Here is a 13784-nt window from a genome sequence, read left to right on the forward strand (position 1 = left end):
GAGTACGGGATGTCGATATGGGTGGGTCGTGGTAGTGCTAACAGTGTTACTGGTCGGCAGCGAATGAAGACCCGCAGCAATTTGTGAATTGACACTTTTGTTTCCATCCGTGCTACGGTTAGACGTTGAGAAATTGGTGCCCTTGACACATCGTCCTGCCAAAGAAGATGATGTGGCCCTTTATTCTCTGATACTCGAGCGGGCCGCTCGCTAGCAGCATTACCACCTCACGGAGTCAGAAATGAAGCAAAGTGACGTAGTAAAAGGCAAGAAGAATGAGGTGCGCCTGCAAAAGGGATAAGGACAGCGTCCAAAGTGAACCGTCGAAAAAAAGTTGGAATCTCGTTTGATTTTTTTAACAGTTACTCCAAAAGGATCTTCACGCCGTCAAAAACAGGGTGCATGATATGCAAGGGGAGCTATCGGGCATTTGACTTTCCAGCCGCGACCGACAAGCAAAAGGCGAAAGTGCAGCGTTTTTATAATAGAAAAAGAGCCGAGAAGCTGAGTGCGAAAAAACTGTGAAAATCCATTCTCGAGCTGGAAGTACTAAACGGGTTTTGACCAATGGGGTTCTGGAAGTACTGTTTTGCTCCGACAAGTGCAGACAGCAACATCGCTATAAGATGCATCGTGGATTAGCTAAAAAAGTTTGGGATCGAAGTTGTGCTGGACGATCTACATCCACCATTGGTCGTTGGAGTCGCGGGCGGTGCTGATATGCAATGTCTTCATTCGGTTGAATTGAGTCTTCGGATCAAAACCCGTACACTTGACAAGTGACCTTGTTTAGTGTTGGATGGCAAAGAGAATTAAATTCAGTTGGGGAAACGTAATTTGCAAGACATTGGCATCGATATTGACGGACTTTTCGACCAATTAGCTGGTGGTGTCAGTGTAATTGAGGCTGACGAGGATACCATCAGCCAAAGGAGCCTGATCTTGCTTTTAAGGTGGACAATGATGAAATTGACGATGCTCTTAGCCACATGATCGACGACGCCCTCAAGGCGGGTTTCGACTCCAGTAAAGCCAAGGGCATTACGCGAGCTAGTTGCTGAATACAAGGATGTCTGGCGAAGTGTCAATGCAGACCCATCTGCCGATGTCGAACCGTTGCGTTTTCTCGTATATGCCGATGGGTATAAATCTCCCAGAAAAAGTAATTAATTGTAGTAACAATATTGAGTAATTTAGAAGTGGGCGGTAGCTACAAGGATCCCGCGCGCGCCATTTTCGTGCAGCGCGATCTGAACATTTTTGAGGCTGCTCTGTACGTGACATAAAGTACCTCTTCTTGTCGCTAGCCTCTTAATCCTTTTCGTGTATGCTGACATTCAAAATTTAACTATCACTGTAAGGGCACAGCCATACAGGAGCGGGTTAAGGAAATATGCTGTCTCAGTGTGAGATTTTGCGGTCATATATAAAGGTACTTGTCGAGAATGGCCTCGTTCACAAAATCGGTGGGCTTGTGTAGCACTACCAGTACGATAGCCAGGCGGTAAAGGCTTTCATTTCATCGTTGACTATCGTCCGGTCAACCGGCTAATTATTCCTCTTCCCGGAGCGACACCGAACCTGACTGTGGTGACTCGAAGCGTAATTGGATTATATGGATTTGGCCAGTTCGACCTCTTTAAAGGGTTGTGGCAGCTGCCTTTAAATTCTGAAAGCCATAAATGTTCAGTTTTGTCACGGAGGATGTTTTTTTACCCCGCTGTGAATTCCTAAAGGTGCTAGTCATTCGGCAATGCATTTTAAATGCTTGTTTCGTGAGATGCTTTGCGATTCGGTGCTCGTTTGGTATGACGACGGCCTCTTATTTGCTAAGGGACCAGAAGACTACCTTGAAAGACTTTGCCAGTTCTTTATAATTCTGCGAAGTCGTCGACTCAAGCTGAATGTGCGCAAGTGTAGCCTTTTCGCGCACAAGGTCATTTGGTGGCGAAAAACTAATCGATGGAACGGGCATCCATCATTCGCCAGATTAATTGAAAACGTTGCAACATGCCGCTACCACCAACTGGAGCTTATTTGCAAAATTTCCTATGTGCTGTAAATTGGCCGGGATTCCATGACGCATTATTCAGCCTTTGCAATCAAAACTCGAACTTGTGATGTCCAATGGTGGACGGAAAATGACACAAACACAACTTACTGGTGTCGATCTTTCATGGTCGAGTGATGAAAATGATGCGTTCAAGAACGTGTTGAGCATTCTGACTACATCAACCAAGCAGCATTTACCGATAAAAGACGCCGAGGTTTGACTTTTTACGGAAGCCTAAAACCAAGGTTGGGCTGTCGTGGTGGCATTGGTGGGTGATTGGAAAGCTGGTATCCCGGTTTCCGAACAGAACCACGAGTTGTTGGTCTAACGTGTGGGTCTTTTTGAGGAATTCCCAACTCAATTAGCTTGCAATTAAGAGGGATGTATACCTGTTGTACGTGTCTGTGAAAACCTTGCGTATCTCTTAGACAGAGAAGAGAAAGTAAAATCTACTCCGACCATGCAGATCTTGGGCTGCTTTTTGAATCGAAGAAAGAGGTGGGACCCATGTTCGGGGTAAGTTGCAGCGATGGTGTTAAAAATCATCGCTTCACGCTACAGTATCGAGCATATTAAAGGCGAGGATAATGCTTGGGCGGACATTGTATCTCGCTGGGGCCAACAGGCAGTTGATCCTCATATTGCTATGAAACGGGTGACGACCTGTGCTGCTGCAGACGTTTCGTCGCCCCTCCGATCACTCGAAGACGATCAATTTGTGTGGTCGTCCGTGGCCGACTTTCGTGATGAGCAGTTCCCTTTTCGCACCTCTTCAGCTGATATCGATGGCCTGGTACGCGTCGAAGGCCTGTTGTGGGCGCCTAGAAAGGCAAATGCATTGCTCAAGCGACTGATGGTCGTCGCCCACTGCGGTGCTCAGGGTTACCGTAGAATTAACACCATGGTGACGGCTTCGCAAGAACATTTCGCCGTCAGTTGGTTACGACTAGTTGCAGGTCAATTTCTACGTGATTGCCTGCTATGTAGTCACGTCAAGGGCAGTAAGATTATCCAGCGTCCTTGCGGCGAGCCGTCGACGGCTACTCGCCGTAACGAGTACGTGCATTTCGATTCCCTATGGCTGGGCGAATCGTGTGGTACTACTAAGTATGTTCATGTCTTGAAAGACGAACTTACGCACTACTGCGACCTGATTGCCGTTGACTCAGCCGCAAGTATAACGGCTAACGAAGCTGTGCTCGACTGGCACAAGCGATTCGGCCTGCCTGAGATGTGGGTTTTCGACAGCGGAACCCATTTTTAGGGCAACGGTCATTAAGCTGTTGGCAAAAAGATTTAAGGCGTGGCAGAAGTTTGTCCCCGTCTACACTCCGTGGATTAATGGGACTGTCATAACGTGTCAACCGAGACATACTCAGGTTCTGCTGTTATGCGATTGGAATTAAATTTAGGTACCAGGAACTGGGTATGCCTGCTGCTTGTCATCCAGGCCAATTTAAATTTATCGCCTAAGGTTTCGTTGGGTGGGCATGCTCCTATAAAGTTCTTCGCCTGCGTCCCGGCTCCGTCGTTACTCAGGCCATTGTTGTACCTGATGCCAAGATGTCGCATGACATACCTGGACCGTCTTAATGGTCAACTTCAGAAGCTTGCTGAAATACATCAGGAGGTGGTCGACCGTAAACAGCGCAAGCGACTGTATTAATTAGCCCAGGCCAAGGGTACTGTGTGCAATTTTGCCGTTGGTTATTTGTTCTTTGGTCGCGCGTTGATAAACGCATGCGCGGGAAAAAGTTGTTGGTCCGTTGGGTGGACCCTTTCGTGTCACGGAGGCTCTCCACTCTTGATATATAATTGCGCACGAATATCCAAAATGATCTTTTGGCTAGCGACATGCTCGCGGATCTCGGTTGTCGCGTTGAGCTCTGCATCCCCATAAAGCTTGATACGAGAGCCATGCACGTCATATACATCGTTCGTTAAAAGATGGTCTAGAGCGAGAGTAATTTGTAGAGATGTTGATTATTTTGGTCCTAACTCACATATAGTACTTCTTAATTCGCTTTTAAGTGCGCAGTACGCTATACTTCCTAAGGCTTGCGCTAGAGCTAGGAGCCTTTTAAAGGACATACTCTCAAGCATTATTTTCCACTTGAATCTAAGAATCATTCAGTCCCTTGAACCAGCACTAGATCAGCTCTACAAGCTTGTACGACTCTCCTCGTCGTGGTTTTCCTTACTTCCTTAGAACTAAGCGGATATTCAAATTTATAAGTCTTCCTGACTTAGAAAGCTAGGTACTTGAGAGCACTTGTAGTAAAACTAAGTTTAAGTCTGTATAGCCTGATCCTCTTGAGGATGAACTCGCTGGCGATCCTCTCAGATGCTCAATGGGTAGCGTTCGAGAAGCTGAAGGCTTTACTTGGAAATGATCAATTGGATAATAATCTGTCTCAGGGCACCGAGGAACTTTGTGTACGGCTTAACGCCTATCTGCACAATGAGTCCACCCTGATCAGAAATGACCATGACCGTTTGGCAGTATCCATTATCACTATGTACAATCTAGAACCTAATAAGAAGACTAAGGCCCGCCTTTTAGTCTTGTGTGTGGAGCCATTTAAGGGGAAGGAAGAAGAAGTTTTATGCTCTGGGTAACAGAAACGGAAATGACCATGAACTCGGCTATTCTCAATAGGAGCAAAATCGAGTTGCCTTAGCCATTTCTTGACTCAGTGGTAGAGCTAGAGAGTGGGCTTTGACATGTAGTACGTCTGTAGACGTCGCTAACCCCGCGTAGGACACGCCAAAACAGCAATTGACACGCGCGTTTGCTAGGCTTCCCGCTTGCTTTCACGCTTATTATCTACCTGTCAGGGTAGGAAAGGCCTAGCGGATTATGTCCAATAGTTGCGAGGTCTAATTGCTACTATGCAATTAGACCGATATCAGAGGCGGTTCTGATAATTGTCTTCATAGATTTTCTTTGTACTGGCGCGGCAAGCACGAAACTTTTTCGTGTCTACCCCGCTGCTTTTGTAGCGGCTGTGGGCATCGCGTTAATAGCTGAATGTTACAGTAAAGCAGCGCGCCTTGGTACGCTTGGACATTATGCTAGCTCTACGAGCAAGTCTGGTTTGTGTAGCAGACTAGAAGCGATGGACCTCAGCCTCGCCAAGAAAAGAGAAGCGGCGCTTCATGCTGACCAGCAGAATAACATCCGCAAATTTTCATCTGCGGAAGCACTTAGCACGTGCACCCGGCGTGTCCGTTACGCTACCCATGTAAAATTCGAAAGTGCAATTACCCAACCTCATACCAAAAAATGGCACGCTGCAAGAAAACGCTGACGGTCCAGTAAGCACCACGGTCGAATTTGGAGACTTCGAAGTGTCTTGCAATGAAGATCGACGTCTTTCCCATTGCTCACACGTGAAAACGGTACCAATGATTTTTAATGAAATTTATATGCAACATTTTATTCTTCGCGATGCAGTTTCAATGCTTATTATACATTAAAGACTGATGTAGCTATTTGAATGCAATCATCCCAGCTCTCAAAACTCGACAATTGAACTTTGTAAGAATATCGATTGTCGGCCTCTCCAAACGCAGGCAATGATTTCGAATCACCCCCGAGTGTTTTTCGTAAGATATGGTCCGCCGCAAAGCAATATGTTGATTTATAACATCCTGTCAAAGTCATGATACGCCGACGAATTTTTACACGGTAAACTAATTTTGTTGCCAAATAATCCGAATAGCCGGGATAGAAAAGTCTCTGGGAACGTTGTCAACATCTACAACAAATCCTAGATGATACTTGGTAGCGTCATCTGACGGTAAAATGTTTGACAGTCAGAGGTTTGATAAGCAGCAGTTCACAAGGAGGAAATGTTGCAGCAAGATCCCAAGCTCGTAAGATGTGTATTGAGCATTAATCTTACCCGTACATATATATGTAGATAAGAATCGACACATCTGGATGTAACGAGAGTGTAAAGAGAGCACACAAAAAAGAAGTCGAGAACCAGGACTTTGTCTATTCCATAATATATCTCACTTACCATTTATCCTCCTACCATCTAGTAATTAATCAAAAGGTTACGAGCCCAAAATCGCACGATCAGAACGACATCCTCCGGATGGCACCGGCGCATAAAAATTTGCATGGTCATTTCGACCCTAAGTTTGAGCAAGGCGCGGAACAAGACACTCCCGAATGGAAAGCCACGGACATAAAGGCCATTGGTGTGCTTGTCAAACTTCTGGGACCAATTTATTCGAAGATGGTCCGTAAAATCACTTCAGCGGCTTAGGCATGCGGGGGGGGGGTCCTTTAGGAATTCTTGAAGCAGAATCTGCACAACCGGATGCGATTAAGAAAAGAGCTGCATGAATTCGGTGTACCAGATGCTACCAGCCTCATATACCATCTGATGGCGTTTGATGATATCTGCCTGAGATTTAATGCAGTAGGATAAACAATTGCTGATGACGAGATGATTGTTATCTTACTTCGTAGTCTACCTTAAAAGTATGACGGGATGGTGAAGATCATCGAAGCTCATGGCATCGTACGCTACTTAAAGCGAAGGAGATGTTGCTCCGAGAATGACACATTGCTGAAGCGAGAAAAATTAGAAACGGCATTCCAGGCGTCGGGACATAATCATCAAAACGGAGGACGTAACAACTGACATGGAAGGCTGCATGTATCGCAGCCGAAGGCGCCGCACTATTCACACACCGCATGGACTCGTTAGCCATGCGAAAGAATTGAAAAGGATGGTTCTGACAAATCAACATCGTTTTGAATTAAGTGGTCTTACCGTGACCACTCTATTCAATGACAGTCAGAGTGATTATCGTTTAAGGGAGGGGTGATGCAACAGGTATATCGTTACATGAAATTAAAACTTAAAGTTGCTAATTAACACATTATCGTATGGGTAGATAATATTTGTGGAAATATTACTTTACATGGTAATATTTGATAAGTTTATCCATTGATAGATACAGGCCATTATATCTACGCGGTCCAGTCAGCACCGGACGCGCGCAAAGAGAGAGGCAGAGGCAGATAAGACTTTATTACATGTTTGTATTATATATAATTAGGTTCGTATTAAATCGATAGAAACAGAAGAACTTAATTATATTAAAAACAGTTTACTTTTGACCGTCTTTAAAGCAAGTGTTTTAAAGAGAGTCTTCCTCTGCACGTACTAGTGTACGTGAAGTGACATGAGACACCAATCGCACTGAAGCAGTGCGAAGTGGACTTGTACTGAAGCTGTAACGGGGCACTGCCGACTTGTAATGCTTTAAAGTCACATCGCACTGCTTCAGTGCAAGTGGTGCCTCACGTCACTTCACTAACACTAGTACGTGCAGAGGAAGACTCTCTTTAATACACTTGCTTTAAAGACGTTACAAGTAAATTGAATTTAATATAATTAAGTTCTTCTGTTTCTATCTATTGATTACATACTAATACAGAACATGCAATAAGTCTTATCTGTCTCTCTCTTTGCGCGCGTTCAGTGGTGCGAAAATTCGCACCGAGTTATTTTGACGATGTATTCGTCCATAGCCGACCGCGGAGCAAGTACATATAATGGCCTACACCTACCAATGGATAAGCTATCCAAATATTACTAATACAAAGTAATATTCCCCAAATATTATTTACCTTTTAGATAATATAAGAATTAACAGCCTTTTAGTGTTAATTTCATGTAACGATACACCCCTTTACACCATGATTACACTGAAATGTACGCTCCAGTTGCTAGTATAGCAACAATTTAATTTTTTTCTCAGTGTGCTGTCATACGTGAATGGGACTCTTAAAGAAGCTGTGTTCATGAAATTACCGCTTGCTGTCAAAGCTGAGAACGGATATATTTGCAAGCTGCGAAAGAGTTTGTATGGCTTAAAGCAAGCTGGTGCTTTATGGCACAAGACAATTCGAGAAGTCTTTATTAAGGCTAAATCTCGACAGCGTTTGTCAGACTAATTTCTCTTCATTCGAAACAGCACACATGGACCTCTGTTAGTGGCTTAATATGTTATGATCTTCTCGTTGGATGTGCAGATGCTTCAGAAGCAATTTGTTTGGAGTATCTGCTAGCTGAACAATTTTAACTGAAGTCCTTTGGTAAAATTTATTCTTGGAATGGAAGCATACTACAACGCCGTGCAGGTCGTCTAGTGCTTAAACAGGCAACATTCATCGACAGGATGCTAAACACCTTTGGTCAGAGGGATTCACATGCAGTAAGAAATCCGCATGTTCCGGGTCAAGATCTTCCATTTCGTAAGACCTACTGAGCTGGCAAAGTTGACCAAACCATATCGAGAGCTTATTGGATCACTAGCTACGCTGCAAATGACACTCGACCGGATATTTGTATCTCGACCAGCATCCTATCACAGTATCTTGAGTATCATGTGAAGCTCATTGGATTCGAGTAATTCGATAATTAAAAGGTACAATATCAATGGACTAGCTGTTCTTGATTCTGATCCATGATGAGTCTGTTGTAGTTCCGACAAAGGTTGTTATAAAAATGACGAAGAGGTATTCGGACACTACTTTCAAAATATCATCATCGAGGTTAACCATTTAACAGTAGGTTGTGTCGCTGCTGAGACAAAACCCTGGTCATTTATAATATCATCGGTGTGTCCACGAACTCAACAGGTGTAGAGTCAGATCTTGGCATTGTTATGTAACGAAACGGTTCACGCTCATTCAATTGAGTTGGGCGGAATGTATTTAGATGAATGTCTTCTTCGTCCCATACGCCATATGCCTTAAGGCCTGGACTGTACCCAAGGAAGCTGCAGCAATGTGACTTACTTTCCCACTTAGACGGCGAGGTTCTCAACATGTACCAATCCACGTGATATAAATTCACGTAGGTGTTTGAGAATAGGTTCGGATTTGTAAACAATCTCGCGAGGTGTTATGTCACCTCGGACCGTATTCGAAATTCGGTTTTGCTCGTAAAATACCGTCGTGTCCGCTTCACCCCACCATTCCTTGCTCAGTTGCAGGAAGTACAAGTCCGTTCTATTGAGGACTATACGGGGTAGACCTTTTTTGAGCGATTCCATTCTTCGTACAGTAGTTAGAAAACCGTCGACCGGTATATTTTCCTCCGTTGTCGCTGCGAATACACTTAATTCGACAACCAGTTTGAGTTTTCATAAGTTCTTTGTATTCAGCGAAATGATCACGTACCTCGCTCTTTGTCTTTATGAGATACGTGATGACGTAAGAAAACTCGAGTAATTGCCGATGAAACATACGACATTTTGGCACCACAACGAGATCTTGAATTCATACGTCCCATGACATCAGTGTGAACAACATCTGGCTAATTTTTCGTCTTCATGGCTTCCGCCGTGGTAAAATATACTCTTGCAGTCAACTTGCTACGGGCACACCCATCACATAAATTGTCATCAAGCTTATCGAAGGGAATGGTGCGAACCCATCTACTGCTTTGGCAGTATTTTGCATCCGAGACGGGGGTAAATGATCAAGTCGAGCATGCCAAATATCTATGTTCGTGCCTCGCAATTTCTTTGACATCATATTTTTCTGACGTCACGTCCAAGACATTTAGTCGACTTTGTCTTTTCACACTCGTGACAAATTTGCCGCCGTGTGTAATAATAATTGACGCCGAACTCGAGTTTCGCTCCTTTTGCTGTCAACGTTGATACCGATATCAATTTTTAACTGATGCCGGAATAAAAAGGACTTTGGTAAATCGCATTGACCTTCCTCGATACAGTGCGAATTTTACTGTGCCTTTTTCAATCGCAGGTGGTCGCTCACAATTTGCGACTGTGATCAACAGCAATCACGTTAACTCGTCGAAGTGCACGAAGTCGTTCTTGTCGCTAGTCATAAGAGACGAAGCACCACTATCTAAAAGCCATACTGATCGTGTCACTTCTGCTACAGAAATTAGGAGCTCATCTTCATCACCTCTGTCTACGTTAGTTGGACAGTCTNAAGGCTGCATGTATCGCAGCCGAAGGCGCCGCACTATTCACACACCGCATGGACTCGTTAGCCATGCGAAAGAATTGAAAAGGATGGTTCTGACAAATCAACATCGTTTTGAATTAAGTGGTCTTACCGTGACCACTCTATTCAATGACAGTCAGAGTGATTATCGTTTAAGGGAGGGGTGATGCAACAGGTATATCGTTACATGAAATTAAAACTTAAAGTTGCTAATTAACACATTATCGTATGGGTAGATAATATTTGTGGAAATATTACTTTACATGGTAATATTTGATAAGTTTATCCATTGATAGATACAGGCCATTATATCTACGCGGTCCAGTCAGCACCGGACGCGCGCAAAGAGAGAGGCAGAGGCAGATAAGACTTTATTACATGTTTGTATTATATATAATTAGGTTCGTATTAAATCGATAGAAACAGAAGAACTTAATTATATTAAAAACAGTTTACTTTTGACCGTCTTTAAAGCAAGTGTTTTAAAGAGAGTCTTCCTCTGCACGTACTAGTGTACGTGAAGTGACATGAGACACCAATCGCACTGAAGCAGTGCGAAGTGGACTTGTACTGAAGCTGTAACGGGGCACTGCCGACTTGTAATGCTTTAAAGTCACATCGCACTGCTTCAGTGCAAGTGGTGCCTCACGTCACTTCACTAACACTAGTACGTGCAGAGGAAGACTCTCTTTAATACACTTGCTTTAAAGACGTTACAAGTAAATTGAATTTAATATAATTAAGTTCTTCTGTTTCTATCTATTGATTACATACTAATACAGAACATGCAATAAGTCTTATCTGTCTCTCTCTTTGCGCGCGTTCAGTGGTGCGAAAATTCGCACCGAGTTATTTTGACGATGTATTCGTCCATAGCCGACCGCGGAGCAAGTACATATAATGGCCTACACCTACCAATGGATAAGCTATCCAAATATTACTAATACAAAGTAATATTCCCCAAATATTATTTACCTTTTAGATAATATAAGAATTAACAGCCTTTTAGTGTTAATTTCATGTAACGATACACCCCTTTACACCATGATTACACTGAAATGTACGCTCCAGTTGCTAGTATAGCAACAATTTAATTTTTTTCTCAGTGTGCTGTCATACGTGAATGGGACTCTTAAAGAAGCTGTGTTCATGAAATTACCGCTTGCTGTCAAAGCTGAGAACGGATATATTTGCAAGCTGCGAAAGAGTTTGTATGGCTTAAAGCAAGCTGGTGCTTTATGGCACAAGACAATTCGAGAAGTCTTTATTAAGGCTAAATCTCGACAGCGTTTGTCAGACTAATTTCTCTTCATTCGAAACAGCACACATGGACCTCTGTTAGTGGCTTAATATGTTATGATCTTCTCGTTGGATGTGCAGATGCTTCAGAAGCAATTTGTTTGGAGTATCTGCTAGCTGAACAATTTTAACTGAAGTCCTTTGGTAAAATTTATTCTTGGAATGGAAGCATACTACAACGCCGTGCAGGTCGTCTAGTGCTTAAACAGGCAACATTCATCGACAGGATGCTAAACACCTTTGGTCAGAGGGATTCACATGCAGTAAGAAATCCGCATGTTCCGGGTCAAGATCTTCCATTTCGTAAGACCTACTGAGCTGGCAAAGTTGACCAAACCATATCGAGAGCTTATTGGATCACTAGCTACGCTGCAAATGACACTCGACCGGATATTTGTATCTCGACCAGCATCCTATCACAGTATCTTGAGTATCATGTGAAGCTCATTGGATTCGAGTAATTCGATAATTAAAAGGTACAATATCAATGGACTAGCTGTTCTTGATTCTGATCCATGATGAGTCTGTTGTAGTTCCGACAAAGGTTGTTATAAAAATGACGAAGAGGTATTCGGACACTACTTTCAAAATATCATCATCGAGGTTAACCATTTAACAGTAGGTTGTGTCGCTGCTGAGACAAAACCCTGGTCATTTATAATATCATCGGTGTGTCCACGAACTCAACAGGTGTAGAGTCAGATCTTGGCATTGTTATGTAACGAAACGGTTCACGCTCATTCAATTGAGTTGGGCGGAATGTATTTAGATGAATGTCTTCTTCGTCCCATACGCCATATGCCTTAAGGCCTGGACTGTACCCAAGGAAGCTGCAGCAATGTGACTTACTTTCCCACTTAGACGGCGAGGTTCTCAACATGTACCAATCCACGTGATATAAATTCACGTAGGTGTTTGAGAATAGGTTCGGATTTGTAAACAATCTCGCGAGGTGTTATGTCACCTCGGACCGTATTCGAAATTCGGTTTTGCTCGTAAAATACCGTCGTGTCCGCTTCACCCCACCATTCCTTGCTCAGTTGCAGGAAGTACAAGTCCGTTCTATTGAGGACTATACGGGGTAGACCTTTTTTGAGCGATTCCATTCTTCGTACAGTAGTTAGAAAACCGTCGACCGGTATATTTTCCTCCGTTGTCGCTGCGAATACACTTAATTCGACAACCAGTTTGAGTTTTCATAAGTTCTTTGTATTCAGCGAAATGATCACGTACCTCGCTCTTTGTCTTTATGAGATACGTGATGACGTAAGAAAACTCGAGTAATTGCCGATGAAACATACGACATTTTGGCACCACAACGAGATCTTGAATTCATACGTCCCATGACATCAGTGTGAACAACATCTGGCTAATTTTTCGTCTTCATGGCTTCCGCCGTGGTAAAATATACTCTTGCAGTCAACTTGCTACGGGCACACCCATCACATAAATTGTCATCAAGCTTATCGAAGGGAATGGTGCGAACCCATCTACTGCTTTGGCAGTATTTTGCATCCGAGACGGGGGTAAATGATCAAGTCGAGCATGCCAAATATCTATGTTCGTGCCTCGCAATTTCTTTGACATCATATTTTTCTGACGTCACGTCCAAGACATTTAGTCGACTTTGTCTTTTCACACTCGTGACAAATTTGCCGCCGTGTGTAATAATAATTGACGCCGAACTCGAGTTTCGCTCCTTTTGCTGTCAACGTTGATACCGATATCAATTTTTAACTGATGCCGGAATAAAAAGGACTTTGGTAAATCGCATTGACCTTCCTCGATACAGTGCGAATTTTACTGTGCCTTTTTCAATCGCAGGTGGTCGCTCACAATTTGCGACTGTGATCAACAGCAATCACGTTAACTCGTCGAAGTGCACGAAGTCGTTCTTGTCGCTAGTCATAAGAGACGAAGCACCACTATCTAAAAGCCATACTGATCGTGTCACTTCTGCTACAGAAATTAGGAGCTCATCTTCATCACCTCTGTCTACGTTAGTTGGACAGTCTTTTCTTTTGTGTCGTTGCTTTACACACGAATGGCACTTTCCGCGAAAGATATTAGAGGATTTTTGACTTTGGAAATTGTTATCAGATCGGGTGTTCCGTCCACCGCGATCACTGTGATTGAATTGTTGATGACCTGCGCGACCACGACTTTTGTAAATTTATCCTCGGGCGACGCATTACCCGTGCACCTCTCCATCATCTACCACTTCCGGCATAATATTGGCGCCTGTGCATCCGCACAGCCGCCGGCAGCTGACTCCACAGTGTTTTTAGTAATCACACTGCGATCTTGTGCAGTTGTATTAGCGACCGTATCGCAAGTGAGGCCATCGCACTCACTCGTAGTTTATCCGCACGCTTGTGGTCGCTCCTAGACAATCATCAGATGGCCATCTGAAGAACAAGT

General features: G+C 43.6%; 6 protein-coding genes across 6 annotated transcripts; 5 read left to right on the forward strand and 1 right to left on the reverse strand.

Moving 5' to 3' along the window:
* Positions 1–241: 241 nt before the first annotated feature.
* On the forward strand, positions 242–525 carry CCR75_001462 (uncharacterized protein; the record flags this gene model as incomplete). The annotated part of the gene is given in 3 exon segments (XM_067959565.1): positions 242–280; positions 363–398; positions 415–525. The coding sequence occupies 3 exon segments, from the start codon at positions 242–244 to the stop codon at positions 523–525; spliced, it is 186 nt and encodes a 61-aa protein (XP_067823865.1).
* A 42-nt stretch (positions 526–567) lies between these two features.
* CCR75_001463 (uncharacterized protein) lies at positions 568–1061 on the forward strand (the record flags this gene model as incomplete). The annotated part of the gene is given in 4 exon segments (XM_067959566.1): positions 568–633; positions 652–738; positions 823–897; positions 927–1061. 4 exon segments carry the CDS (start codon positions 568–570, stop codon positions 1059–1061), a joined length of 363 nt encoding a protein of 120 aa, XP_067823866.1.
* A 384-nt stretch (positions 1062–1445) lies between these two features.
* Positions 1446–1734, forward strand: CCR75_001464 (uncharacterized protein; the record flags this gene model as incomplete). The annotated part of the gene is given in 2 exon segments (XM_067959567.1): positions 1446–1488; positions 1502–1734. 2 exon segments carry the CDS (start codon positions 1446–1448, stop codon positions 1732–1734), a joined length of 276 nt encoding a protein of 91 aa, XP_067823871.1.
* An 848-nt stretch (positions 1735–2582) lies between these two features.
* CCR75_001465 (uncharacterized protein) lies at positions 2583–3317 on the forward strand (the record flags this gene model as incomplete). Its single annotated transcript, XM_067959568.1, has 1 exon — positions 2583–3317. The coding sequence occupies one exon, from the start codon at positions 2583–2585 to the stop codon at positions 3315–3317; it is 735 nt and encodes a 244-aa protein (XP_067823872.1).
* A 126-nt stretch (positions 3318–3443) lies between these two features.
* CCR75_001466 (uncharacterized protein) lies at positions 3444–3868 on the forward strand (the record flags this gene model as incomplete). Its single annotated transcript, XM_067959569.1, is given in 2 exon segments — positions 3444–3712; positions 3724–3868. 2 exon segments carry the CDS (start codon positions 3444–3446, stop codon positions 3866–3868), a joined length of 414 nt encoding a protein of 137 aa, XP_067823869.1.
* A 4820-nt stretch (positions 3869–8688) lies between these two features.
* CCR75_001467 (uncharacterized protein) lies at positions 8689–12243 on the reverse strand (the record flags this gene model as incomplete). Its single annotated transcript, XM_067959570.1, has 3 exons — positions 8689–8889; positions 8918–9025; positions 12157–12243. 3 exons carry the CDS (start codon positions 12241–12243, stop codon positions 8689–8691), a joined length of 396 nt encoding a protein of 131 aa, XP_067823870.1.
* Positions 12244–13784: the final 1541 nt, after the last annotated feature.

Source organism: Bremia lactucae, linkage group LG19, assembly GCF_004359215.1.
Source record: "Bremia lactucae strain SF5 linkage group LG19, whole genome shotgun sequence".
NCBI lineage: Eukaryota > Oomycota > Peronosporomycetes > Peronosporales > Peronosporaceae > Bremia > Bremia lactucae.